General features: G+C 37.4%; 1 protein-coding gene across 3 annotated transcripts in view; it reads right to left on the bottom strand.

The window, feature by feature from the left end:
- Window positions 1–1,705: 1,705 nt before the first annotated feature.
- The window catches only part of LOC119065736 (C-type lectin domain family 2 member A-like), a 38,259-nt gene continuing 14,143 nt past the window's right edge, over window positions 1,706–25,821 (bottom strand). For 2 of the 3 annotated variants that reach the window (XM_053662011.1, XM_053662010.1), the window contains exons 2-7: window positions 14,149–14,243; window positions 8,020–8,100; window positions 7,543–7,608; window positions 5,353–5,528; window positions 3,937–4,040; window positions 1,706–2,613 (exon numbers count right to left, since the gene is read on the bottom strand). In XM_053662011.1, the coding sequence (XP_053517986.1) occupies window positions 2,505–2,613; window positions 3,937–4,040; window positions 5,353–5,528; window positions 7,543–7,608; window positions 8,020–8,100; window positions 14,149–14,152 (540 nt within the window). In that variant the 5' untranslated portion in view covers window positions 14,153–14,243 and the 3' untranslated portion in view covers window positions 1,706–2,504. The remainder of the gene's footprint in view (window positions 2,614–3,936; window positions 4,041–5,352; window positions 5,529–7,542; window positions 7,609–8,019; window positions 8,101–14,148; window positions 14,244–25,821) is intronic. The other variant, XM_037167879.2, reaches the window with a different exon arrangement.

The raw sequence follows: 25,821 nt of genomic DNA, 5'->3' as shown, positions 1-25,821 counted from the left end.
TTTTCTAACTGAAATTCTATCAAAAGTAAAGTTTTTTATTTTTCCTCTCATTTATTCAAAACACATTCATATTTTAAAATAAATGCAGCAGTTTGCAGCCACTGTGTAAGTGGGGTAGTTATTTAACTTCAAGAAGTTGCATGTATTTCATTCTTAATCATCAGGAATTTATATCCTAGTAACTGTGAGTCAAACAAAAAAAAAGGATGAGTTAGTCTAAATTACTAAGCAATTAACAACATTTACTTGTAACCATGAACCAGTGATAAAAATAAACCTACTGGCTGGTGTAGCTCAGTGGATTAAGAGCGGGCCTGCGAACCAGACAATCGCGGTTCGATTCCCAGTCAGGGCACATCCCCGGTTGCAGGCCGGTTCCCTGCAGGCCAGTTCCCAGCAGGGGATGCATGAAAGGCAACCATACATTGATGTTTCTCTCCCTCTCTCCTTCCCTTCCCCTCTAAAGATAAATAAATAAAATCTTAAAAAAAATTAAAAATTAAAAAAAAATAAACCTATATTATGAACCAAACTTTAATGCATTGACCAGTAATGTACAATGGTGTCTAAAAATGATCATTTTCAAGTTTTCTCAGTTACAACATGATGCACAGATGCAGAATGTCTGTACTTGATTACATGCTGACATTTGCCAGGATTACTAAGTCATTTGCAGTCACACAAAATGCCAGGAAAAAGCAATGATGGGTGGGGCTCATAAAACTCTCATTTATCAGAACATTTCACATGCAATTAAGGAATTAAGCCTTAGCTAAAGATATAAAAAGATTCATGTGTGTGTGTTGGCCCTGCAAGTTAGGTACTCCCTTTTTCTCCAGATTCTCCACTCTGATTAAGTATCTGCCTCTTCGCTTCCGCTCAGATTCCTTCTTGTACTCATGATTGTGGTTATTTAGGAAGGAAAGTTAATTTAGGAAGGAAAGTTAAACCCAAGTTAATGTAACAAACACAGATTTAATATAATTTTTCAAATGCTCTGCAGAATTTGAATTTTATGACACACCCAGGCATATGTCATAAGCCCATCCTATTTCCCATCCTTACTTATAAAATTAAATGTTTAGAAAAACCTATTGTTTGGTCACTTTTGATGTTATTCTAGTTTATGCTCCATAGTCTAAGCTTTGTAATTTTAATGTATAATTCTAATTATTTATTAGTGATTGCTATTTATAGACTTAGTTTCCTTCCTGGTGGATTTTGCCTTGTTTTTAGGACAAAGTTAAAGTCACTATGTTTAGTATTTTATAATATTTACACATATGGAGCACAGCACTTAATATTTCTCTAACTTTTAAGCTCTAAGTCTTGGCTGACCTATCAATACAGATCTATTTAAATTTGCTTTTTATAACTATCAGTGCAGTCATAGGGCATCTAATTGTTTATTACTTTGGTCTTGTTTAATAACATTTTCCTGACTTGTGTTCATAATGGGCAATTTTGTGTTTTCAACTGATGAGGCTTTGCCTATAATCATTCATGCATTCATTCAACAATTTTTAGTTCTTTTTGTTACCAGACCAGTTCTGAGCTGAGTTGGCCCAACCTTAGCACAGTCTGGGACCTTCAGGCTCTTGACTTAGGCAGGAAAAAATTCAAAAACCAGTCTGAGTTAGAAGAAAAGCAAGTTTTATTTAGATAGAACTTGGGTTCCTGGTGGTAGGATCAAAGGTTGAGCCTGGGACTGGCTGTCCCAGAGTGGGTACAAGTGAACTTGTGAGACAGTGTCAGTTCTTGGGATCTTAATGTGTTTGCAAGGGTAGGTTGTTTCTGAACTTGCTGGTTCCAAATTCTGACCCCCTGGGCAGGGCCTCAGACATACCACACAGATGTGTGGGAAGGTGCTTAGCTGGTCTGTGCTTTGCACCCTGGCTAGTCTTGGCCACCCCATCCAGGCCTGGATGTTGCCTAGCTAGGAGCACTTGTTGAAGAGGAACTGCTTGGGGATCCAGCAGCCTCCTCCATGGACTCAGTCCCCACTGGGTTGCAGCTAGAAGTTGTGGGGGCTCACCTTCCTGGCACTGGAATCTTGGGCTGAGGGGCCTGGTTTCGGTCTGAGACTCCTCGTTCCTGAGATATCCACTCTGAATTTTTATACACGTGGGTGTGGGATCAGCCCATTCCATGTCTGCACTCCTCCCAGTCTGGATAGATGTGATTTCTTTAATTCTGTAGTTGTCATATTTACATTCAACTTGATTTTATGGTTATACTACCATTCAGCTTGATTTTTGATGTTCCTGAGTGATGGTTATTCTACATTTTAGTTGTACTTTTGTTGTGGTTTTGTGAAGAGATGAGCCATCTGCCTGTGCTGCCTTCTTGAGCAGAAGTCACCTTTATTTTAAATTGTATGGTTGTTAAAAAATATTCCTTTTTCTTCTCACTGAACTCTATCTACAGAGTTTTGCCTGTATGGCAGTGAGCATTGGGACCCCCGACTGGGTGGGTTTAGGAATGAATCCCAGTTTTTTCCTCTATTAAAATCTAGGTTTGCTGCAAATCCACTTCATATCAACAAATCCCCTGGAACTGGAGACTCCATCAGCATTCAGAAAAGCAAAAAATCCATTCCCACTAATTTCAAACCTAAAAAATAAAAATCAAAATCCATTTTGAATCTACTTCCAGCTGTAATGAAAAATAAAATTAAGAATAGACTGATTTGAAATGTTTTGTACAAAATGCTAGTTCCATACTCAGATTGTCATATAGTACACAAAAATATCCAGTATGTTACAGGAATGTAAGACTGAATGTAGGTATCTATTATTAGTGTAATCTGTAAACTTATTTAGAATAATAGGAAGAAAGACTGATATAAATAGACAGGGATAAATCAGTGATATAAATATATCTTTAAATGTATCTACATTTATTTATAGTTACTTCTATCTATCTGTCTGTCTATCTATCTATTTATCTACCTAGAATTGCAAAATTCAAAGCTCTCTGGAATTTTTTAAAAAAGCAGTGTCCTCAGACCTACAGATACAGAAAACACTGATGGTTGACAGAGGGGAGGGGCTTTTGGGCTTGTGGAAAAAAAGGTGAAAGGATTAAAATACAATTTGGTAGTTACAATTGTTGCAGAGATGTAAATTATAGCATAGGGAACACAGTCAATTGTATGCTATACATCTAAAACTAATGCAGAATAATACTGAATATAAACTAATTGAAGAATGTAACTAAATAAATAAACAGCAGTTTTCTGGCCCATTTTCAGCCAGAATTCCTTTTTGAAACTAATGATTTATATTTATTTGATAGTTTTACAACACAATGAAATAAAGACCAAAATGACTAATTATAATAATGTTTTTGTTAATTTGTTCTATTGATGGCCAAAATCCCCTCTTTTTTGTAATAAACTTAATTTGTTCTATCATACATATTTCAGTATTTATTTAATTTTTATCTAGCACATAATGAAATACTAAGGCAGGAATACATGTGTACAAAAAGAAAGCAGTACATTTCTTGTGGGTGAATGGTTTTTTAGTGAGGAAAAAACATTCACTCAAGAAACACTTAAATAAATAATACTGCTTTTAATAGATGTTTGGAAAGTTAAAGACAACTACATAGTCTCTATTTAAAGAAGAAAGATCTTGTATAAATTCAAGTAGTTGGAAAAGGTGCAAGTAATTCTTGTGCTTTGGCTTGGGATTTGCAAAACAGTTGAATTTGAATTAGCAATGGGGGGGGGGGAATTAGCAAGAGTCTGACCAAGCAAAAACAAAATGGGAAACAAAAATAAAATGGAAATGTCCACTGCCATTTAACAAGGTGAAAGGAAGCTATGCCTTTCTAGGGTATGTTTCAGTGTCAAAGGGCACGTGTCACAGCCTCAAATGACTTAAGTTTGTGCACAACCAATAGATCTTCCCTACTACATTTGAAACTCACCAATCATTGAATGTGGTGTCATTTGTCCATTTCCAAGACTCTCCTTGGTTTCTGCTCAACCCAATCCAGTGCATAATCATTCCCGTGTGCTTCTTCAAAAATTCCTTGCACAAAAATTAGGGCATGGTCTATTTAATATTTTAGAGCACACTGCTAAACATGATTTTCACCCCAGCCAGTTTCATGATTTACATATTAATTTCTATGCCCTAATGCTTCTATGGCAAGAAACAGCACAGATGTTTGGTTTACTTTTGCCTGGAAGATTTTTACTCCTCTTTTACTTCTTAAACTCTCTGAGCTGCCCTGACTTGAATTATCTTTTAAGGTAACTACAATGTCTTCCTTGGAAAATTGATAACAAAAACATTTGACTTCCTATCCTTCTAGTTCTAATGCATAAACTATCAGTATGATTTAGTCACAGAGTGAATGACAAAGACAATAAGTGAATATGACATTATATCTGTCTGGCTGACAGAATCAAGAGCTAAGCATTTTTAATAGGAACTAATATAGCATGTTTTAAAAGGTGACAGAGAACTAATGCTCATATTTTGTTTTGTGCACAGCTTTGCTCTCAAAAATCATAGAAGTGGGATTTCATAGGGAAAAGGATTTAATCGAAAGTGTAAGTATTAAAATAGTAAAACTCAGTGATGAAGTACTTTGACTAAATAGCAGAATAACAATGTCATCACTGTTGTGTTTTCTCATAGAATCAGCCATCAAGTGAATTTCTGACTATCATTTATTGTAATAGAAGATCTTGAGAGATGAGTTTAGTCTCTCCTCTCTGGGATCCTCACTACAGACCACAGACCTGTTAGCTTTTCTTCACAAGCAAACTGCCTGAGTTCTCTTGACTCCTGTAGTCCAAGTCCCTCTTTCTTTGCTCTCTTTCACTTATTCTATTCATTATCTGGTTTTCTTCAAACTGTATGGATTTTGTTCATATTCTTACTTCTACATTCTAACAGCTGTTTGTTTCAGTTTGTTTCAGTCTTCCCAGACTATTGTTGATAATGCAATTGTGAAGGTATTGAAAGCAATCTATTTAATAATCTAAGAACATTGAACAAAGACTTTCAGCCATATGAACAATATGCATTGTGATTAAGGACATACCATCACAAGATAACTTCCTTGTGTTCAAATGCTTGTTCAACAAGCTGTGGCTGTGTGACAATGACTAGGTTACATAACATCTCTGTGCTTCACTTTCCTCACCTTTAAAAGAGGGATATTTGAATACTTGCTTCATAGGCATTGGTTGAAGATTGCATGAGTTTTTATAGTTTCAGTGCTTAAAACATTGTCTGACTTACATAATTGAGTATTAACTTTTGACAATTTTATTCTCTTCTTGTACAATCTTACGCTCTGAAATGGTTGAAAACTTTCTTCCTTTCTTACCAGATCTTCAGGTATATCAATCTGAGCAAGTTCCGATCCCTGTGACCTGCAAAATGTTTTACTGGCTGTCCAGTTTCTGGTATCATCAGAAAAATAGAAACACTTATATCCTACTCCAATCCATTTTCCTGAGCATTTTATAGTTTGGGGATTTTTAAAAGGTTTTGTAGTGCATACTGAAAAAAAAAGAAAGAAGTGATCAAATTTTTAAAAAGTTAAAATACGTTTCTGTTCATTCTAGTGAATCAGTTTTACTTTTTACTCCCATGGTTTGAGGCCTGTAAATTTACTACTTGCATGCAATGGTGAATGAATTCAATTCCTGTCTGCAAGGAAGACATTTAGTTGCCAAGTAGTCTATACTTTAGCCTAATTTCCTGGCTTCCGTTTTGAGAAATGGAACTGCTAGCCTCTCATGGTCTATACTGACATCCTACCAAAAACAATGTATAAAACCTGGCAATCAAGGAATAGACCTAGAGACCTGAATCTAATTTAAGCCTCAAAGATTAAGGTAAGAAACGAAGGTTTCATTTCACTTTGAAGAAATGAGAAGGTCATAGACAAGAGAGGATATCCGAGCTACAAAAGTGAAATTCACATAAATGATAAATCATCGAAATGTAAGAGTTAGTGAAACCTTTGTTCTGCTTCAACAAAATTTAGTGCCAAAGAAACTGAAATAATAGTAAATATATTTATATGTACATTGTTTTCAGAATTTACTATTTTAGGTTTTGAGTTAGGTGCCAAGTAATAATAATACAAAGTTCCTGATCTCCAAATGTTTGAATAAGTTAATGTGACTAAGAAAGAGCAAATGAGTTCTGAGCAGTGTGACTCAGCACGTTGAGTATCATCCTGCAAACCAAAAGGTCACTGGTTCAATAGCCGGTCAGAGCACATGCCTGGTTTGTGGGTCAGGTCCCTGGTTGGGGGCAGGGTAGAGGCAACTGACCGACATTTCTCCTGCATATTGATGCTTCACTCCCTCTCTCTTTCCCTTCCCCCTCTCTCAGAATAAATAAATAAAATCTTTTTAAAAAGAGCCAAGTAAATGTTCAAATTTCAAAGCCTTCTTTCCACACTCTGCAATGATTATTTATTTATTTATTTTTGTAATGTGCAGAAGTGGATACAGGTTACCACACATGGGTAATAAAATATATTGTGTTTCAACACTTTTAAAAATTGAATTAATCAATTAATCAATGTATGTAAAGACTCCTTATAGAAACCTTTCTCTACAAATGTTTAAATTTCAGATGTTTAAATATCAATAACATTGAACTCCTAGGATTCTACAGTGACAGAGGAGACTGAGTAAAAAGTATATCCAGTACTCTTGCAAATGACAAAGGAAACAAGAATCAAGAGTATAAAGTGTTACTTTAAGTGCTAATTCAAGTGCTAAATTAAGCAAAGCACATATATGGATAATCAAGTACTGAAGACTATTAGGACCTAGCTCAGGAATTAAAATGAGCTTTGAATTTTTTTCACAAAATGAATCCATAATACCCAGAAGAAAATGAACATCTTTTTTACAAATCTACTCCAACAGAGAAAATCTTGCAAACTATCACTTCCATTATTATTTTTTCTTTTATCAAAATAGGATAGAAATAAACATTTCATATAACCACTATTAGTAATATTACTTACTCTTGCTTCAAAAGGAATGAGAGTAAAGATAAACTGTAATTATAGAGGGAGTGTTGCATGATGGTTAAAATATCAGGAATTACATAAGAATCACAATTCTGGCTCCGGAATTTATTTATGAGAGGCAACTTATTTACTCTGGCCTCTATTTCTATGTCTGTAAATGTATTCATAATTATACCTATTTTGTAGTCTTGTGAGAATTGAATGTAAACATTAAATGTAACATATTTGATATTAGCTCTTCAACTCATACAAAGTACTCTCGTTAAAAAAATAGTTATTGATGTTGCTGTCTGGTTATTGTCTGAGAATATACAATCATTTTACTCCAAGATCAAGCACCCCTATAATGTCAAGAAAATGACTGTAAAACCTGCTGAACTGATAGGAACCCAAGGAAAAAATCTCTACAAACCTATTTATTACTCTAGAACTGAGAGACTCCACATAGAACTTGAGAGATAATGTTTGGGCCTGGTAACCATAAATAACCACAGAGAGTTCATGAATTAATCCACTCACCTATTATTATAAAGACCACTAGAACAGTACTAAAAATGATGAGTGTAAAAGCCATCCACTTGCGACCTGTAAAATAAATAAACATAACAAAATTTCCAGAGAAACTATGACTAGATATTTATTATTATTTATTCTTTTATAATAATCAGCCAAGAAACTCTCATTAAAAGCATCTATCTCTTAAAGTAATGAAAGATAAAATGGCCTTACGAAGTGCAAAGAAGGTAAATGACAATGACTGGTATAGCTGTTCAGAAGGGTGGTGGGGGATGGGGAGATCACTTAGACTTAGTGGAGGCTGGAGGAAATGCAAAGTTGTTTCAAAAGGTGGAAACAATGTGAATGGGGATTCTAATCAAGTGAGTATAAGGGTCATCGAAAGGTCTATGACTGGCCCTGGCCAGTGTGGCTCAGTTGGTTGGACTGTTGTCCTATAACTGAAGCAAAGCAGGTTCTATTCCTGGTCAGGGCACATACTGAAGTTGTGGGTCCATTCCCTGGTACAGGTTGATGAGGGAGGCAACCAACTGATGCTTCTCTCTCTTCGTTCCTTTCTTTCTACAATGAAAAAAATGTCCTCAGATGAGGATTAAAAAAATTAAAAAGGGCTGTGATCAGACAAATGACTATAACAGACACATCAATTTATAAAAACAAAAGATAGGGAAGAAAGGAATCATAAGGTCATGTGACAAGAGAACTTAAATGTGGGATAAAATTATTTTCCTTATACTGTAAGCAATAAGGGGAAGATACTTAATGCATTCAAGCAAGAGGATGTCAATAAAAAATAAAAGCAGTATTTTGTGGTGAGGAGAATGAATTAGAGAGAAGATGAGATTTGGTTCTCATAAAAATGTTAGGAGGCTAGAAACAAACAGTAATAATTCTATTAATGATTAGGAGAATCTTGTCTGACACATTATTAGCAGATGTAGAAATAATGGAGGAAGAATGTGTATGTACAATGTGTATACACACAAACATATTTAAATATCAGAAAAAATAATTCGACTGCTAGGATTATACCCTAGGAATCCTGAAACACCAAAAGAACCTATTCACCCCAGTGTTCATAGCAGCACAATATACAACAGCCAAGTGCTGGAAGCAACCTAAGTGCCCATCAGTAAATGAAGGGATCAAAAAACGATGGTACATTTACACAATGGAATACTATATAGCAGAAAGAAAGAAGGAGCTCCTATCCTTTGCAACAGCATAGATAGAACTGAAGAGCATTATTGTAAGTGAAATAAGTCAGGCAGTGAGGTAAAAATACCATATGATCTCACCTTTAAATGGAACTTAATCAATAAAACAAACAAGCAAGCAACATATAACCAGAAACATTGAAATTAAGAACAAATGGACAGTAACCAGAGGGGAGATGGGAGGGGATAATGGGGGGGGGAGGGGAAGGGTTTTCAAGAACAACTATAAAGGACACATGGACAAAACCAAGTGGGGTGGTGGTTTGGAATCAGGGGAGGGAGGTGAGGATGGGTGGAGGGGAGAGGTAGGGGTAAAAGGCAGACAACTGTAGTTGAACAACCATAAAATTTTAGAAAATGCAAAAAAATCTTCAAAGAATGTCCTCAAATGAGGATAAAAATAAATCAATTAATGAAATAAATACATTTTAAAAACTTGAAGAAAAAATCAAAAAGAGCAGAGCAGACCTAGTGAGTGAAAACTGAGAAAAGTTACTAGGTTTTGTAGGAGAGGCAAATCTTTACCCATCTTTCTTAGATTTCCAGCTGGTATGAACAAAAAATAGATTGACAGGAGTAAAACAGGTCATTAACTGGTGTGGGACACGTTACAAGAGAGAAACCTAAAGGAAGAGGACTTCAAAGTGGTGGCTTAGAACTCTGGTTTACATAGCATTTTCAACAAAAATAAATAAATACATTAATCTGTACAGAAATGATAGGACAAGGGAAAAGCAGTTTCAGGCTTCCCAAAGTGGCAACTCTGGGAAGGTAAATCATTCAGGAGGGAACTAATAGAGCAAGGTGTACTGTCCTCTGGCTGATAAGTGTCTGTTTCCAATAAAGGGAGGATTTATATTCTGTCCTTAGGCAGAAAAGAGGGTAAAGGGTAGAGTGAGTTTCTCCTGCATTTACTGCTTCTTAATTGCCTTCAACTCAAAATAATTTCTATGTCAAAAAGCATACGTTGGGGTGACACACTCTGGTTTCCTTCAGTTTCATGACCACAGTAAAAGGGAAAATGATTCTAGTGGGAGAAATACATCTCAATATTTCAAATACTTTGATTACATAAAAAGAAATAACAACAGAAGCAACTTTTATTTCCTTTGCTTTTCTTGTATCTCCCCTCACAACTGCTAATGTTATACCATGTTAAACAGTAGGGAAAGAATGGGAAGGGTCTTCAAGGAACATCTATAAAGGACCCATGGACAAAGCCAAAGGGGGGAGGATTGAGGGTGGGAGGTGGGGGAAAGTGGTGTCAGGAAAATGGAGACAACTGTACTTGAACAAAAATAACAAAAATTTTACACAGACCAAAAAAAAAAACCCAGTACCAATAACCAAGAGTCTACTGTTTGCTATCATGAAATCTGTATAAAATTTCATTATTGAACTTCTGCTCAAGATGGTGGCATAGGTAAGCATGGCTTGCCTCCTTGTACAAACACATCAAAATTGCAACTAAATTACAGTATAACCATGATTTCTCACTCAAAACCATGAGAAATCAGGTTGAATGAAAGTCTGACAACTATGGAATTAAAGAAACTACATCCATCCAGATTGGTAGTGGGACAGAGATGTGGAATGAACTGGTCCCACATCAGTGTGTGCTGGATACAAATTTGGGAGGGGTATCTCAGAAGAAAGGAGTCCCAGCTTCATACCAGGCCCCCCAGCTCAGCTCCAGTGACAAGAAGTCCCCATAACTTCTGGCTACACAAATCAGCAGGAATTGAGTTGGCGGAAGAAACTTCAGGAGTCCCAAGCAATTCCTCTTAAAAAACCCAAACACAGACTTGCTCAGTCTCCCTGCCATTGAGCTTCAGCACTGGGGTAGCAGCTTGGCATGAGTGGCATACAGAGAGGAACAGATGTGTCTGGCATCAAGGCAAGAGCTGCAGGACAGCTTTCTCCCAGACAAGAAAAACAGGCCATTGTCCCTTCTCCGAACCCTCCTCACCCCACAGAGCTACAGAGCCAGCAGGTTGGTGCCATATCTGAGACTCCATCAACCTGGCTAACACTGTTTGCCCTGCCTGGGAGATCCCCTGAGGCTCCATTCTACCCAATTTACAGCTTTTAACAGTGGCTTATCCATATGAATGGCTGGTCTTGACTCATACTTCACAACTTCTTAAATCCTCTCAAGCAAGCAACAGCCAGTACCAATGAGCTGCCGGCCTCCATACCTTTTGCTAAGTAGCCCCAGGCATGGCACTAGCAGCAGGCAGACTAGATTCACAGCTTGGCTTCACCTGGGTATCTCCAAGTCCAGCACAAGTAGCAACCATCTCAGATTGATTTACAGCTCATGCAGAGTGGCCCCAGGCAAAACAAAGGTTGGGGCTGACCTTGGCCCACACCACCAGAGAAAACCCAGGGCCTGTGCACCGAGTGAAGAGCTACAGACCACATCAGAGTACCATCACCCTGCCCCTGCACAGCTGATTTTCCATGGAGGGCAGAGGGTGGTGGTCAGTGGTCACATCTGATCATTACATCTGACTATCCTGGGTAAATCCCTCCCATTGATCTTCCAATAGCAACCAAGGCTCAACTATAAGAGAAAGGTGTACTCAGCCCACACTAAGGGCACACCTCAAGTACCCAGCTTGGGTGATAGGAGGGGCTGTGTCACTGGACCCTACAGGACACCTGCTACATTAGACCATGTTACCAAGACAAGGAGTCATCACAGCTCTATCTAATACATAAAAACAAACACAGGCAGTCTGCCAAAATGAGACAAAAAAAACATGGCCCAAATGAAAGAACAGCTCAAAGCTCCAAAAAAGAAGAAAAAAAATGGAGATAAGAAATTTATCAGAGCCAGAGTTCAAAGCACTGTTTAGAAGGATCCTCAAGAAACTTAGTGAGGACCTTAGCAGCATCAAAAAGATCCAATCAGAAACAAAGGATGCACTAATTGAAAGAACAATTCATAGGAAAACAACAGTAGAGTGGATGAAGCCGAGAATCAAATCAAGGATTTGGAACATAAGAAAACAAAAAAACAGCCAATCGGAACAATAAGAGGAAAAAAGGAACCAAAAAGTGAGGATAGTATAAGCAGCCTCTGGGACTACTTCAAGAGGTCCAACATTAGCATCATAGGGCTGCCAGAAGGAGAAGACAAAGAGGAAAAAATAGGAAATCTATTTGAAAAAGTAATGAAAAAAATTCCCTTATTTGGTGAAAGAAACAGATATACAAATCCAGGAAGCACAGAGAGTCCCAAACAAGATGGATACAAAGAGTCTCAGTCCAAGACACATCATAATTAAAATTCCAAAGTTTAAAGATAAAGAATGAATATTAAAGGTAGCAAGAAAAAAGAAGCTAGTTATCCACAAGGGAATTCCTGTAAGATTGTCACCTGATTTCTCAAATGAGACTTGCAGGCTAGAAGGGATTGGCAAGAAATACTCAAAGTCATGAAAAGCAAAGACCTACAGCTACGATAGCTCTAACCAGCAAAGCTATCATTTAGAATTGAAGGGCAGATAAAGAGCTTCCCAGACAAGAAAAAAACTAAAGGATTTCATCATCACCAAACCATTATTATATAAAATGTTAAAGGGATGAATTTAAGAAAAAGAAGAAAATCAAAATTATAAACAATAAAATGGAAATATATACATATCTATCAACAATTGAATCTAAAAATCAAATTAAGCAAACAAGAAGAACAGAGACAGAATCATGGACATGGAGAGCATTTTGATGGCTGCCAGATGGAAGGGGGTGTAAAGGAGTGGGTGAAGAGGTGAGGGGATTAGAAGTACACATAGCTACAGAATAGCCATGGGGATGTAAACTATAGTTTAGGAAATGGAGTAGCCAAAGGACTTATAAGCATGATCCATGTACATGAACAATAGTGTGGGAATTGCCTGAGGGAGTGGGGAGTACTAGGAGGAGGGGGGCAAGGGGAGAAAATTAAAACAACTTTAATGGCCTAATTAATAAAATATAATTTAAAAAACTTCATTATTAAGCAACATAAAAATGCTGTACAAATTTAACACATAACCTTAGCAAGTTAGGGATGTATTCTCTTGTTCTTAGTTTCCTAAGAGAGTTGATCTTAGATAGACAGTGAATGTTACCAAATACTTTGTATACATTTATTGAATAATCATGTGGTTTTACTTTTTAAGTCTATTAATGAGGTAGCACTAGATGGTGGGGCAACATTAGGTATATAAGACATTTTGGATAATGTCTAATGAGGAGGAGAAAGGGAAGTGAATTATTAGATATCAGAAGTGAATATGGACAATTTATAAGTAGTTAAGGAAAAGCAGTTGCACAAGGCAAGAAAATCCTTCCTAGGAAACTCAGAAACGACGAGACATGGGTGGGGATGAAGCTAATAGGCACCTGTGAGAAGCCATCTTGTTTACTATGATTAATTGAAATTAGGCTAAAATGACATCCTAAGCTCTCCTTTGTGAAGTAGGTTTCTCTGTCTGAATCTCTTTGGCAGGAAGATAAGGAGTGTCAAAGCTTCTTTCTGAGACTTTTGTTTCTTAATAAGTAGCTTAAAATCAATATCCCCAAAAGCAGCTTCAGAGTGGCAGAATTTTGTTCCTTTCAACGACATAATGATGAGGTATTTATGTATCTCAGTAAGTAATTACCCCAATCTTTAAATATTTCTGATGGTTTCTCAAAGGGTGGGGGTTGGATGTCAAAAAGGAGGGAGATTAAGAAGTACAAACCTCCAGTTATAAAATAATAAAGTATAGCACAGGGAATAGCATCAATAACATCATAATAACTATGTATGGTGACAGATGGCTACTAGACTTGTTGCGGTGATCACTTCATAAGGCATATAAATGTTGAATCCGTATGTTGTATACCTGAAAGTAACATAATATTGTATATTGCATATTAACTATCATTTTTTAAATGTTTAAATGATGGTTAAAAAGGGAAAATTTTGATGACAGACTTGCATGCAGGCCGAAATGTCACATCGACAGGATGACAACCACCTGCAAGCCAAGGACAGTGGCTGGACCCGACCCTTCCTTTCCTAACAGCTCTCACAAGGAGCCAGTCTTACGAACACCTCGGTTGCAGACATCTGGCTTCCAGAACTGTGACACAACAAACAATCCATGTTCAAGCTCCCCGGTTTGTCACGCTTTCTGGTGGCAGTTCCAGTAAACTAAAACATTTACAAACTAAGATGAAAGAAAATAGATTTTTCAAAGGTATACGATGTCATGTATCTAATCAGAACAATGAAATAAGGGAAATAAATATCACAGATAATGAAACGGTAATGTCAGAGCAGGCAGTCAGTTATTCACCACGGAGAAGGGAGCAGACAAGGCCTGATAACGTTGAGAAGCAGTAGTTTCAGACTCACCCATTGCTCTGGACTAGATCCTACTTCGTCAACTTGCCAGGAAAGATAACCTTACGGCCACCCAGGGGGTAACGCAAATTGCTGCTCCGTATTATCTGGGAGAGAAAGAAAGTTACCTAAAATACTTCCCGCTGAGCGCATGCACAGTAGAAGCCCAGAAAGATGACTCAGAACTACGAGGCAAGAGCAGTAGGAGCCAAAACCGGACCATGAAAAGCAAGTGGACACTAACCTGGGAAAGTCGGGGAAACAGATCGGAGAGAGGGAAGGCACCAGCACAGACCCAGGACAGGCCAAGAAGGAGATTGGATAGTTGGAAAGAAAGCCTTCTCCTTCCCCCAAACCCAAGGAAATATATGCAGTCTTAGCAAGGACCCGTAGCTGGCCTGCTCTCTGCCTCTGCGAGAGTGTAGTGTCTCTTGCCACTTCTCACTCGAATCTTGCCACTATCGCTGACCTCCTCTTTGCCAGTGTCTCTAAACTACTTTTCCTGTGACACCACAGAATCACCACAGCCTCCGGCAACAGCTAATGCTTGTACTCTCCATCTTGCTCCAAAAATTCTGCAAGAGAGGGCATGTGCTCGATTATTTAGATATATCTTTATTCGTGTCTGCCAGGTGTTAGCTATTTCTACCCATCCTTGGGCTGGGCAGGCCGAGACGGGGAAAACCTTCTTCATTACAGGACGGGACAAAACCGTGGCCACCAGCTTCTTTCTTTTCTATAAAAGTACATGAAAAAACACTCATATTGGGATAGAATACACATACCATAAAATTTACACCAAATGTCTTCATATGCACAAGCTCATGCCCTCGCTTTGTAGATACAATACTCTACATTTCTCCTAAATCTTTTATTGCTTTACAGAAATGCTTCCCCTGCCTCACTTACTTTTGTAGTTTTCCTCTGTAAGTAAATAAGTCAGCCAGAATTCTTTTTAAAAAACTTTTAAAATTGTTGTTCAAGTACAGTTGTCTCCATTCCCCCCTGCCACCCCTCCCTCTGCCCCAACCCAGCCATCCCCACTTCCCACCCTTGATCCCACCCCCCTTTGGTTTTGTCCATGTGCCTTTATAGATGTCCCTGAAAACCCTTTTCCCTTTCCCCATTATCACCTCCCACCTCCCCTCTAGTTACTGTCAGTTTGTTCTTAATTTCAATGTCTCTGGTTATTCTTAAGCTGTCCTGTCTTTTGTTTTTTAAATTTTTTTCCTTTATTCTCACTCAGCTAGTGAAACTTACTGTCATGCCGACTGTCACGTAGGTCTGGGACAATCACACCAAATGTGATAAACAAGAAAGAGAATGAGCAAACTCACACTTGTTTTGATAGGAGATAACTAGATAGACTTGTTCGTTTAGGGAAGGGAAAGAAAAATTGACTCACCCATAAAAAGAGCATCACGAAATCAGCAAAATATTTTTATTTTGCTCAAACAAGAAAAACATGTCACATGGCATATTGAGTGCTACCACATGGTAGAACTCCATGTTATTTTTGTGGAATTATGTCCTTTCTCATTTTTATAGAAAACCTATGCACAAATCATTAAAAATAATAATTGTATATACACATATTGACTCTGTACAGGCTCAAATGCATTTATTACTTGTGTGACATTCAGAAAGTTGCCTAAACTCTCTGCTGCTCAGTTTATTTTTCCTGTAATATTGAAAGCAAAACTGTCCTTCCCTTGTAGGAATGTTACAATGATCAAATAAACACTACATGGAAAATGCTTAGAATGATGACGCCTGGTGTTTATGTCAAATGTATCTCCATCTGCTTGCCTGCCTGTCTGTCTATCCACATAATCAGGAACACTTTATCACTTCCTGATGAGAGTCAGAATTTCTCTCTGTATTTGAATATAGATAAACATGCCCAAATCTGACAACCAAAAATCTGTGCAGATTTTGTGCTTGCTGTGTGTGCAGAGCCATCCATCCATTTATTTCTGTAAAATTATATACGAGGCATAGAGAACATCCCCTAAGTGTTGCTCAATCATGGTGAAGGCCTGGATACCTTCAGTGTGGTTGGTACATGCCTTGTGGATTGTTGGAAAGAGCCACTTTTGCAATCAGATGACCTGATTCTAATCTTGGATCTATAATTTGCTAGTGTTTTTAACTTCTGGAAGGTTACATGAATTCTATTTATTGAATATTCTTCATCGCTCTTGCAGAAATACATAACTTTCCCATTCTATTCCGAAGGCTCTTAAATGAGATGACATAGAATGTACACTGGAAACAGAAAGAGCTCTGTAGGTCTTCAGTAAACTTTAGAAACTTTTCTCCCCCTCAGGCTCCCTGATAATTTCTCATACACATCTATTAAATCACCTTGCATTTTGCATTGCAATTACTGTTTTTGTTGTTGCTGGGGTTTTTTTCCCCAAGCCTGACAGAGGCAATTGAATACTAACATTGTATTCCTACCACATGGTTACTCGTCAAAATGCTGTGAATTACTTGGTTACACTTTTAAAATATGGGTTATTTGGTCCACTTCACTTTCTGAAATAATATCAAATCAGACTCCCCACTCTAACTTCACAGAAGAATAGTTATGGCATGTTCAGAAACAAAGATGTTTAGGATATTTTCTACATTCCAGTTTCTCAATAAGTATTGATTTAATATATATATCAGAACTTCATAAATACATTATTTTCTCTTCAGTAATGTTTTTACGTGTAATTTTGCTTTTACTCCTACCTGTTGAATTTAAATGTGTTTAAACTACTTGTGGTTTTTCTTGGCTGATTTTGTAGGTATTTTGCTCAGTGCTTTATTATTGGTTAGTAGACAATCTGATGGAATGCTATCTGGGTTGGGCTCATACTGGAATAGAACTCTACCAACTTTTTACAACACAAAATGCACCAACAGTAAGACTGTATTTTATTAACTGATAATGTATCTAAAAGCTTGCAATTTGATTTGCTTTTTAAAAAAATTTTGTTTCAAGGAATTGTCAATGAAATAAAATGCGTTTAAAATAAAATAAACAATAAAAAATAGAATGGAGACTGACATAATGTGACTTCTAGCCAAGACAGAGGTGTAGGTAGGTACACTGTGCTTCCTCACACAACCAAAAGAAGGACAACAAATTTAAAAATAAGGAATAACTAGAACTGACAGAAAATCGAACTGTATGGAAGTCTGACAAGAAATTAAAGAAGAAACATTCAAACCAGTAGGAGGGGGCAGAAGTGAGCAGCCAGGGCACAAAGAACTTGCAGCAAGGCAGCGGCTGGTGGACAGAACATGTGGATAAACTGGGAGGAACAGCAGGGGAGTGAGACAGACTGAGCAACATAGGATTCCAGCATGGGGAAATAAAGCCTCAAAACCTCTGACTGAGAAAACCTGTTGGGGTTGCAGTGGTGGGAGAGACTCCCAGCCTCACAGGAAAGTTTATTGGAAAGACCCACAGGGTCCTGGAACATACACAAAACCACCCCCACCCTTGGGAATCAGCACCAGAAGGGCACAGTTTGCTTGTGGGAAGTGGGGGAAGTGACTGGAAGCCAGCCAAAAGCTGAGCAAGGGGCAATGTTCCCTCTTGGACCTGTCCCCCACATACAGCACCACAATGCAATAACATGGGTTGCCCTACCCTAGCGAATACCTAAGGCTCCACACCTTACTATGGCCCAAAGACAAAAAATATGGCCCAAATGAAAGATCAAAGTTCTAGAAAAAAATACAATTAAGTGATGAAGATAGCCAACCTATCAGATGCAGAGTTCAAAACACTGGTAATTAGGATGCTCACAGAATTGGTTGAGACTGGTTGAGAAATAGAGGAAAAAGTGAAGTCTATGAAAAGTAAAGGAAAGTAAAATGTACAGGGAACCAACAGTAAGGAGAAGGAAACGGGACTCATATCAATGGTTTAAACCAGAAAGAAGAAATAAACAGTTAACCAGAACAGAATGAAGAAACAATAATTCAAAAAAATGAGGAGAGGCTTTGGAACCTCTGGGACAACTTTAAACATTCCAATATCAGTATCATAGGAGTGTCAGAACAAGAAGAGAAGGAGAAAGAAATTGAAAACTTATTTGAAAAAATAATGAAGGAGAACTTACCCTAATCTGGTAATAGAAATAGATTTCTGGGAAGTCCAGGAAGCTCAGAGAGTCTCAAAGAAATTGTACACAAGGAAACATACACCAAGGCACATAATTACATTATCCAAAATTAAAGATAAGGAATCTTAAAAGCAGCAAGAGAAAAAAATAGTTACCCACAAAGGAGTTCCCATAAGACTGTCAGCTGATTTGTCAAAAGAAACATGGCAGGCAAGAAGGGTCTGGAAAGAAGTATTTGAAGTCATAAAAGGCAAGGACCTACATCCAAGATTACTCTATCCAGCAAAGCTATCATTTAGAATGGAAGGGCAGATAAAGTACTTCCCAGCTAAAGCCAAATTAAAGAGATCATCATCGCCAAGTCCTTATTATATGAAATGTTAAAGGGACTTATCTAAGAAAAAGAATATAAAAATACAAACAGTCAAATGATAACAAACTCACAACTACCAGCAACAGAACCTAGAAAAACAAAAATAATAATGAACTAAGCGAACAACTAGAATAGGAACAGATTCACGGAAATGGAGATCACATGGAGGGTTATCAGTAGGGATCAGGAGAGAAAAGAATGGGTTAAAATGTAGAGGGAATAAGTAGCATAAATGGAAGGTAGAAAATAGACAGGGGGAGGTTAAGAATAGTTTAGGAAATGTGGAAGCCAAAGAACTAATATGTATGACCCATGGACATGAACTACATGGGGAAGGGTGCAGTTGGGAAGGTGGTGCAGGGTGGAGGGTAATGAAGGGAGCAAAAATGGGACAACTGTAATAGCATAATCAATAAAATATATTAAAAAAGACTGAAGTCATGTTATTCTTAGTTTTTCTAGTGATTAATAAAATAACAATACATTTATATTAGTCTTTATATAGTAATTGTTAAATTCCTTAATGATAACTGAGGATGAGTGGAAACACCAACCCTTCTTATCCATCAGTACAACTTATATATAGACATATATATGTTTTCTCAATGGTTACGTCTATAATTTTAAACAGCACACTTAAAGTCTAATTCTTTTTTTATACAAGAAACATCTTGATTTCCACTTAATACAAAAAAATAGAAATAAGACATCTCCCTTCACCAGTCCTATGCTGTTTTTACATATTTTTTCAATGTAATTATTATTTTTTATTGATTATGCTATTACAATTGTTCTATTTCCCCCCTCCATTCCCCTCCACCCTGCACATACATCCCCCATCACTCCCCCCCTTTAGTTCATGAACACGTGTCTCAAATTCTTTAGATTCTGTATTTCCCCTACTATTCTTACCCTCCCCCTATTTTCTATCTACTGTCTATGCTACTTATTTTCTGTACCTTCTCCCCCTTCTGCTTCTCCCACTCCCCTGTTGCTAATCCTCCACATGATCTTCGTTTCTATGGTTCACTGCTGATCTAGCTGTCCTCTTAATTTGCTTTTGTTTTAGGTGTGGTTGTTAATAACTGTGAGTTTGCTGTCCTTTCACTGTTCATCTTTTTTATCTTCTTTTTCTTAGGTAAGTCCCTTTAACATTTCATATAATAAGGGCTTGGTGATGATGAACTTCTTGAATTGACCTTATCTGAGAAGCACTTTATCTGTCCTTCCATTCTAAATGAAAACTTTGCTGGACAGAGCAATCTTGGTTGTAGGTCTTTGGTTTTCATGACTTGGAATACTTCTTTCCAGCCCCTTCTTGCCTGTAAGGTCTCTTTTGAGAAATCTGCTGACAGTCTGATGGGAACTCCTTTGTAGGTGACTGTCCCCTTAGCTCTTGCTGCTTCTAGGATTCTCTCCTTCATTTTAATCTTGGCTAATGTAATGATGATGTGCCTTGGTGTGTTCCTTCTTGGGTCCAACTTCTTTGGGACTCTCTGAGCTTCCTGGATTTCCTGGAAGTCTATTTTCTTTGCCAGAATGGGGAAGTTCTCTTTTACTATTTGTTCAAATAAGGTTTCTACTCATGACTGTTCCTCTTCCCCTTCTGGTACCCCTATAATTCGAATGTTGGAACGTTTAAAGATGTCCTGGAGGTTCCTAAGCCTCTCCTCATTTTTTTGAATTCTTATTTCTTCATTCTTTTTTGTTTGGTCATTTTTTCCTTCCATCTGGTCTACTCTCTTGATTTGAGTCCCAGTCTCCTTTCCATTACTATTGGTTTCCTGTGCATTTCCATTCATTTCAAGTAGTTTAGCCTTCATGCGTTCCTCTAATTTGTGACTAAAATCAACCAGTTCTGTGAGGATCCTGATCACCGGTGTTTTGAACTGTGCATCTGAAAGTTTGGCTATTTCTTCATCACTTAGATTTATCAGCTCTGGGGCTCTGAGTTGTTCTTGAGCCATGTTTTTATCTGTTTGTGCCTGTTACGTAGGACAAGCGGAGCCTTAGTTGTTTACCAGGGCAGGGCCACCCACGCCCTGGGGCCAAAGTCAGAGAGCGAGCAATGGCGGTCCTCTCCACTCACCCCCACCTGTTTATCTGAGTGGAAATGTGCGAGCCTGCTGCTCTGCACCATGAGGTCTCAATGCTCGCCTCTTCACTGGTTAATCTGCGTGCAAATGCTCGACCGACCACAGACAGCCAGCCGTGCCTCTTCCCTGTGTCTGCCCGTATCTAGCCCACACCTGGGATCCGCGCCTTCGGCTGCTTGCACACCACCCCAGTCGGGGATCTTTTTGGCCAACCACTCCGCTGCTGGCTTCGCCCCTCTTACCAGTTTAGCTGAGCATTTCGTTGTTTTCAGATTCCGTATTGTCGATTTTCTGTGTGGTTTGGTTGAGTTTATTGTTGTTAAAACTTTGCTGTTTTTAGATTTGGTTGTGCGTGGATGCAAGGTGTTTCCACCTACGCTTCCATCTTGGCGAAAGTCCTCTTTTTACATATTTTTAATGTCATGGTTATGGAATTGTATTTTTCAGAGTAGGGTAGAATATAAAATTATGTTAGCTTTCATTACAAATGTGAATATTCATTTATTTTTTGAAGATTTTATTTATTTATATTTTAGAGAGGGGAAGGGAGAGAGAAAGAGAGGGAGATAAATATCAATGTGCAGTTGCCTCTCACATGCCCCCTACTGGGAACCCGACCTGCTACCCAGGCATGTTCCCTGACTGGGAATGGAACTGGCGACACTTTGATTCACAGGCTGACACTCAACTGCTGAGCCATAGCAGCCAGGGCTATAAACGTGAATATTTAAACACAGAAAATGTGAACCTTAATTTGTGTTCTAGCTTCAAGCTCTATGAATTTTAAAGGAATATATATATCATCATATATATTTTGGCATATATATATATATGCCTGCATATGGGTGCATATATTTTTATTATACAAATGTTAACATATAATGCACATTACTTGATACTTTTTAAAAAAACAATGTGTCTTAAAGATTTCTCATATAACACATATCTAAGAGCTACAAGTTGTTCTGTATGTGTAAAACATTATATCTTACCTGGACCTTGGCAAGCATTAATTGGTTTTATGTCAATATAGTTTTGTCTTTCCTAGAACTTCATATTAATGGAACAAAATGGCTAATTTTTGTCTGGCTAATTTCACTTTTAATAATACTTCTGAGATTCATCCAAGTTGTGCATATAACTACAAGTGCATTTTATTTTCTCGCTGAGTGGTATTCTGATTTGTATTTATATCACATATTATCTACCAATCATCTGATGATAGACTTCTATTTTCTGTGTTTGACTATTATGAACCTGCCTTGCACATTTTATAACAGGTCTTTCCATGAGCATATGTTTTACTTTTCTTGGATAAATTTTCAGAAATGGGAGTTTTGCATCATAAGGTATATATATGCACTGCCAAACTTGTTTCCAAAATGGGTGTAGGATTTCCAGTTCCCATCAGCAATATGTGTAAAGTTTCGGATACTCCACAACTCTACAGCACTTTGTTAGACTCTTTTCTAATAGAGGTATGTTGACCTCTCATATGGTTTTAGTTTATATTCCTCTAATGACTAATTGAGTTAAGCATCTTTTATTCCCTTATTTGTCATGTTGATATTTTATTTGATGAAATGTTTGTTTAATACTTTGCCCATTTTTAATTGCCATTGGTCTCTTATTGCATTGTAAGAGTTCATTATGTATTCTAGATGCAAATACCTCATCCTACATATGTTTTACGAATGTCTTTTAGCCTGTGGCTTAACTTTTCATTTTCTTCATAGTTTATGTGCAATGGTAAAAATATTTCATTTTAATAAAGCCAAATTTACCATTTTGATCATGATGTAAAAAACAAACAAAAAAACCCTAATTAATCTCTGAATATTTCCTCTAAGGCTTCCTTTCCAAATCCTAAATAAGTTACATACCCACTCAAGGCTGAGTAGATCATTAATGCTCACTCATGTTTCATCTTCTTTATCTCCTTTAGACAGACTTAACTGAATTTTGGATAAGTAGAGGTATCTTTTCCTCCGTCTTTTTACCCTCCAATCTGTTCCACCGAGGCATGCTGATTTATTATCAGTTATGATCAAGAGCACCATTAACCCATAGGCTTGGTGCACCAGCTGATGTGGTCTAGTATAAGTTGTAAAAACATATATGCACACATTCATCTCTTGGTTCTTTACCATCTATAGAGTATCTAACATGTGCTGGACATTGTTCTGCATGCCTGAGAGATATTCATTAACAAAGCAGATGGAAGTCTCTGTCCTCATACTAGGAACATTAAAATCTCGGGTTTCTTGGCTTTTTAGTTATGTACTTGAATCATTTTTCAAATCAATTAGAAATTTTCAGTAAACTTCAAACATATGTTTGATGGAAAAGGACAATATGTATCTATCTTAATTCATAATACACAAAAGGTAGATTTTCTTTAATTACTTTATTTTTTGTATGGGGAATCTCTTTATCTAGGGACAAATGCCTTTTCTGCTGCTTTTTTTTTTGGTGTCACACAATTGACACTACTTACGCCATTCTTAAAAATAAAGTTACACTCTCCACTTCCTCCAATAATGAATCTGGAATAAAACAAAGGGATTTTTTACTGAACCTCATGAAAAATAACTAGGTGCAGCCTAAAATACATAGTGTAAACTCTGGTGACCGTGTTTCTAAATGAGCAAAGTGGAGAGAATAGAGGGAGTGGAATGAGCTGGTTCTCTCTTATCGGTCTTCGAACTCTAACTCGGACTGGAGCAGTGGGAAGGAATGAGCACTGGGGAACTTGACTGCCTCCACACCCGAGACAGTCCTGGAACTCTATGCTGTTTTAAACTTTGTAAATCATTTTGTTGACTATATTCTTCTCTTTATACTTTCAAATAAAAAGTAATAAATTAATTTTGCTGGTCAAAGGTTATATAGAGGGAGAGTATAACTGACATTTCATTGACCACCCATCACACACTAACAATATCAGTCTATGTTAAGGCTGAAACAGGTGTCCACCCATCCACTCTTTGCAACCATCACCTTAGTAAAATACGTATTTTGTGCTTGAGTGCCCATGATGCACATAAATACTTATAAATGAAATATCTAGAAAGAATTCGTACACTCATATTTTAAGTCACATATAAACATAGGAAATCAAATATTCAAAATGAGGAAAAGAAAAATAGAATGGTGAATCATGAATTTCTGGTTGTATGGTAATTAAAATGTTTTCAGCACTTCCTTTTCGGGGAACTTTGTAGTACTTGGTGTACAGTTTCTTAATTTCAAATTTTTATCCTTCCTGTTTTCAAATTATATTTGTATTTCTGTGCCTATGCATTCTTTAGTGCCAACTGAGAATTCACCAGCTCTTACTGCCTGAATTATGACCCCCAATATTCATATGTTATAGAGCTAAGCCCCAGTATCTCAGAATGTAACTATATTAGGACATGGAGTGTTCACAAATGTGATTAAGTTGAACAATGTTAATTCAATACGACTGGTGCTGTTGTAAGAAAACAAATTTAATACAGGTAGGCATATGCAGAGGGAAGACCATGTGAAGACACAAAGAGAAAAGATGTCCATTTACAAGCCAGGGAGAGAGGCATTAGTAGAAATCAATCCAACTGACACCTTGGTCTGGGACTTCTAGTCTCCAGAACTGTTGCTCACGGTACCTAGTCTGTGGTATTCCAGTAGCCCAAGCAAACTAACACACCAACTTTAAGCCATTGAAAGCTCTTTGACTTCTCTCTCAATTTTTAAGTGAACTACATGCAATATATAGTATGTTAAGCTGACAATGTTTTCTCTTAAGAAAATACCATAAGTGTTAGATTTTGTAGTCAGAAAGTTTGTTGTACTTTTTCTTACATTTTTAAGGTTGAAAACATAATTATTGACATAGTATTACCCTCAAGTTATTGTGTATTTTTACCCCAAATTGGACATAAACACAATGGGGACAGGAGAAGTTTCTCTAAATGTATGCTGTTTTATAATCTAGGAAATATCATAAAACACCTTGCTGCTCTTTTTATGTCATCTATACCTCATATAATACCTAGCACAGATTGCCACAGGACCAAGACAGTGCCTGTCTCTAGTAGGTGTTCCATAAAGGGTAGCTAGTGGCCCCCCTGCAGGGAACACAATATCTTTCTTGTTTCTTTCTCCCCCTTGAAATTGGAGAACATTTTAAGCATTTCAAGAGCAAAAATGCAGTCTAAGGATACAATCAGTTCCTCAAGCTAAGAAACATAAAGAAGTTCTAGAATTTTAGTGGAACATAATCAACAACAACAACAAAACCAAGCAAGCAAAATATAACCAGAGACATTGAAATAAAGAACAAACTGACAGTAACCAGAGATGAGTGGGGAGAGGGATAATAGGGGATAACATGGGAAGGGCCATCGAGGAACATGTATAAAGGACACATGACCAAAGCCAAAGGGGGTAGGTTTGAGGGCGGGAGGTGGGGGTGGGTGGGGCAAGGGGTGTGGTGGGGCGAAAATGGAGAAAACTGTACTTGAGCAACAATAAAAAAGAAAAAAACAAGAGGAACAAACATTTTCTATTTCTCACTTATTTTATTCCATTTCGGGCCACCATTTCGAGTGGGGTAAGTGTAGCTTGAGTACATTTCCTAAGACTCCCCGTCAATGACAGTCCAAAGTAACAACAAACAAACAAACAATCAGCAAAGTACAAGTAGAAAGAGGCAAGGATCAAACTACTTAGACTTTCATGCAGTCTAGGATTAAAAGAATACCCATGGCTCACACATGGTATAGTCCAACTTACCATATAGAAGTAAATATTGGTATCTGATGCCAAACCCTCACTAAAGTCCATATATTTGTCTGAAGGTTCTGTCTGGCATTTATTTGTTGAGGGCCTTTTTGGGACAAGGTATGGAGGGAACTGTGGAAGTAGCTGATTATAGAGTCAGAATCCTTACCATGTTTAATATATTTAATAACAAATAAATGTTTTAAGGCTTACCAATTGCTTAATGCATCTCCATTTGCCCACAGCCAGCGTTCACTTACATCGTGTTTTTTCAAGCAAATGCAATATGAAGAGGTCCCCAGATAATAATTCAAAAAGTCTTTTT

The sequence above is a fragment of the Artibeus jamaicensis genome, unplaced genomic scaffold (assembly GCF_021234435.1).
Source record: "Artibeus jamaicensis isolate MK-2021 breed Jamaican fruit bat unplaced genomic scaffold, CSHL_Jam_final contig_233, whole genome shotgun sequence".
Lineage (NCBI taxonomy): Eukaryota > Metazoa > Chordata > Mammalia > Chiroptera > Phyllostomidae > Artibeus > Artibeus jamaicensis.
Note: the sequence above shows the minus strand (reverse complement) of the source record. Positions and strands in the feature narration are given on the sequence as shown.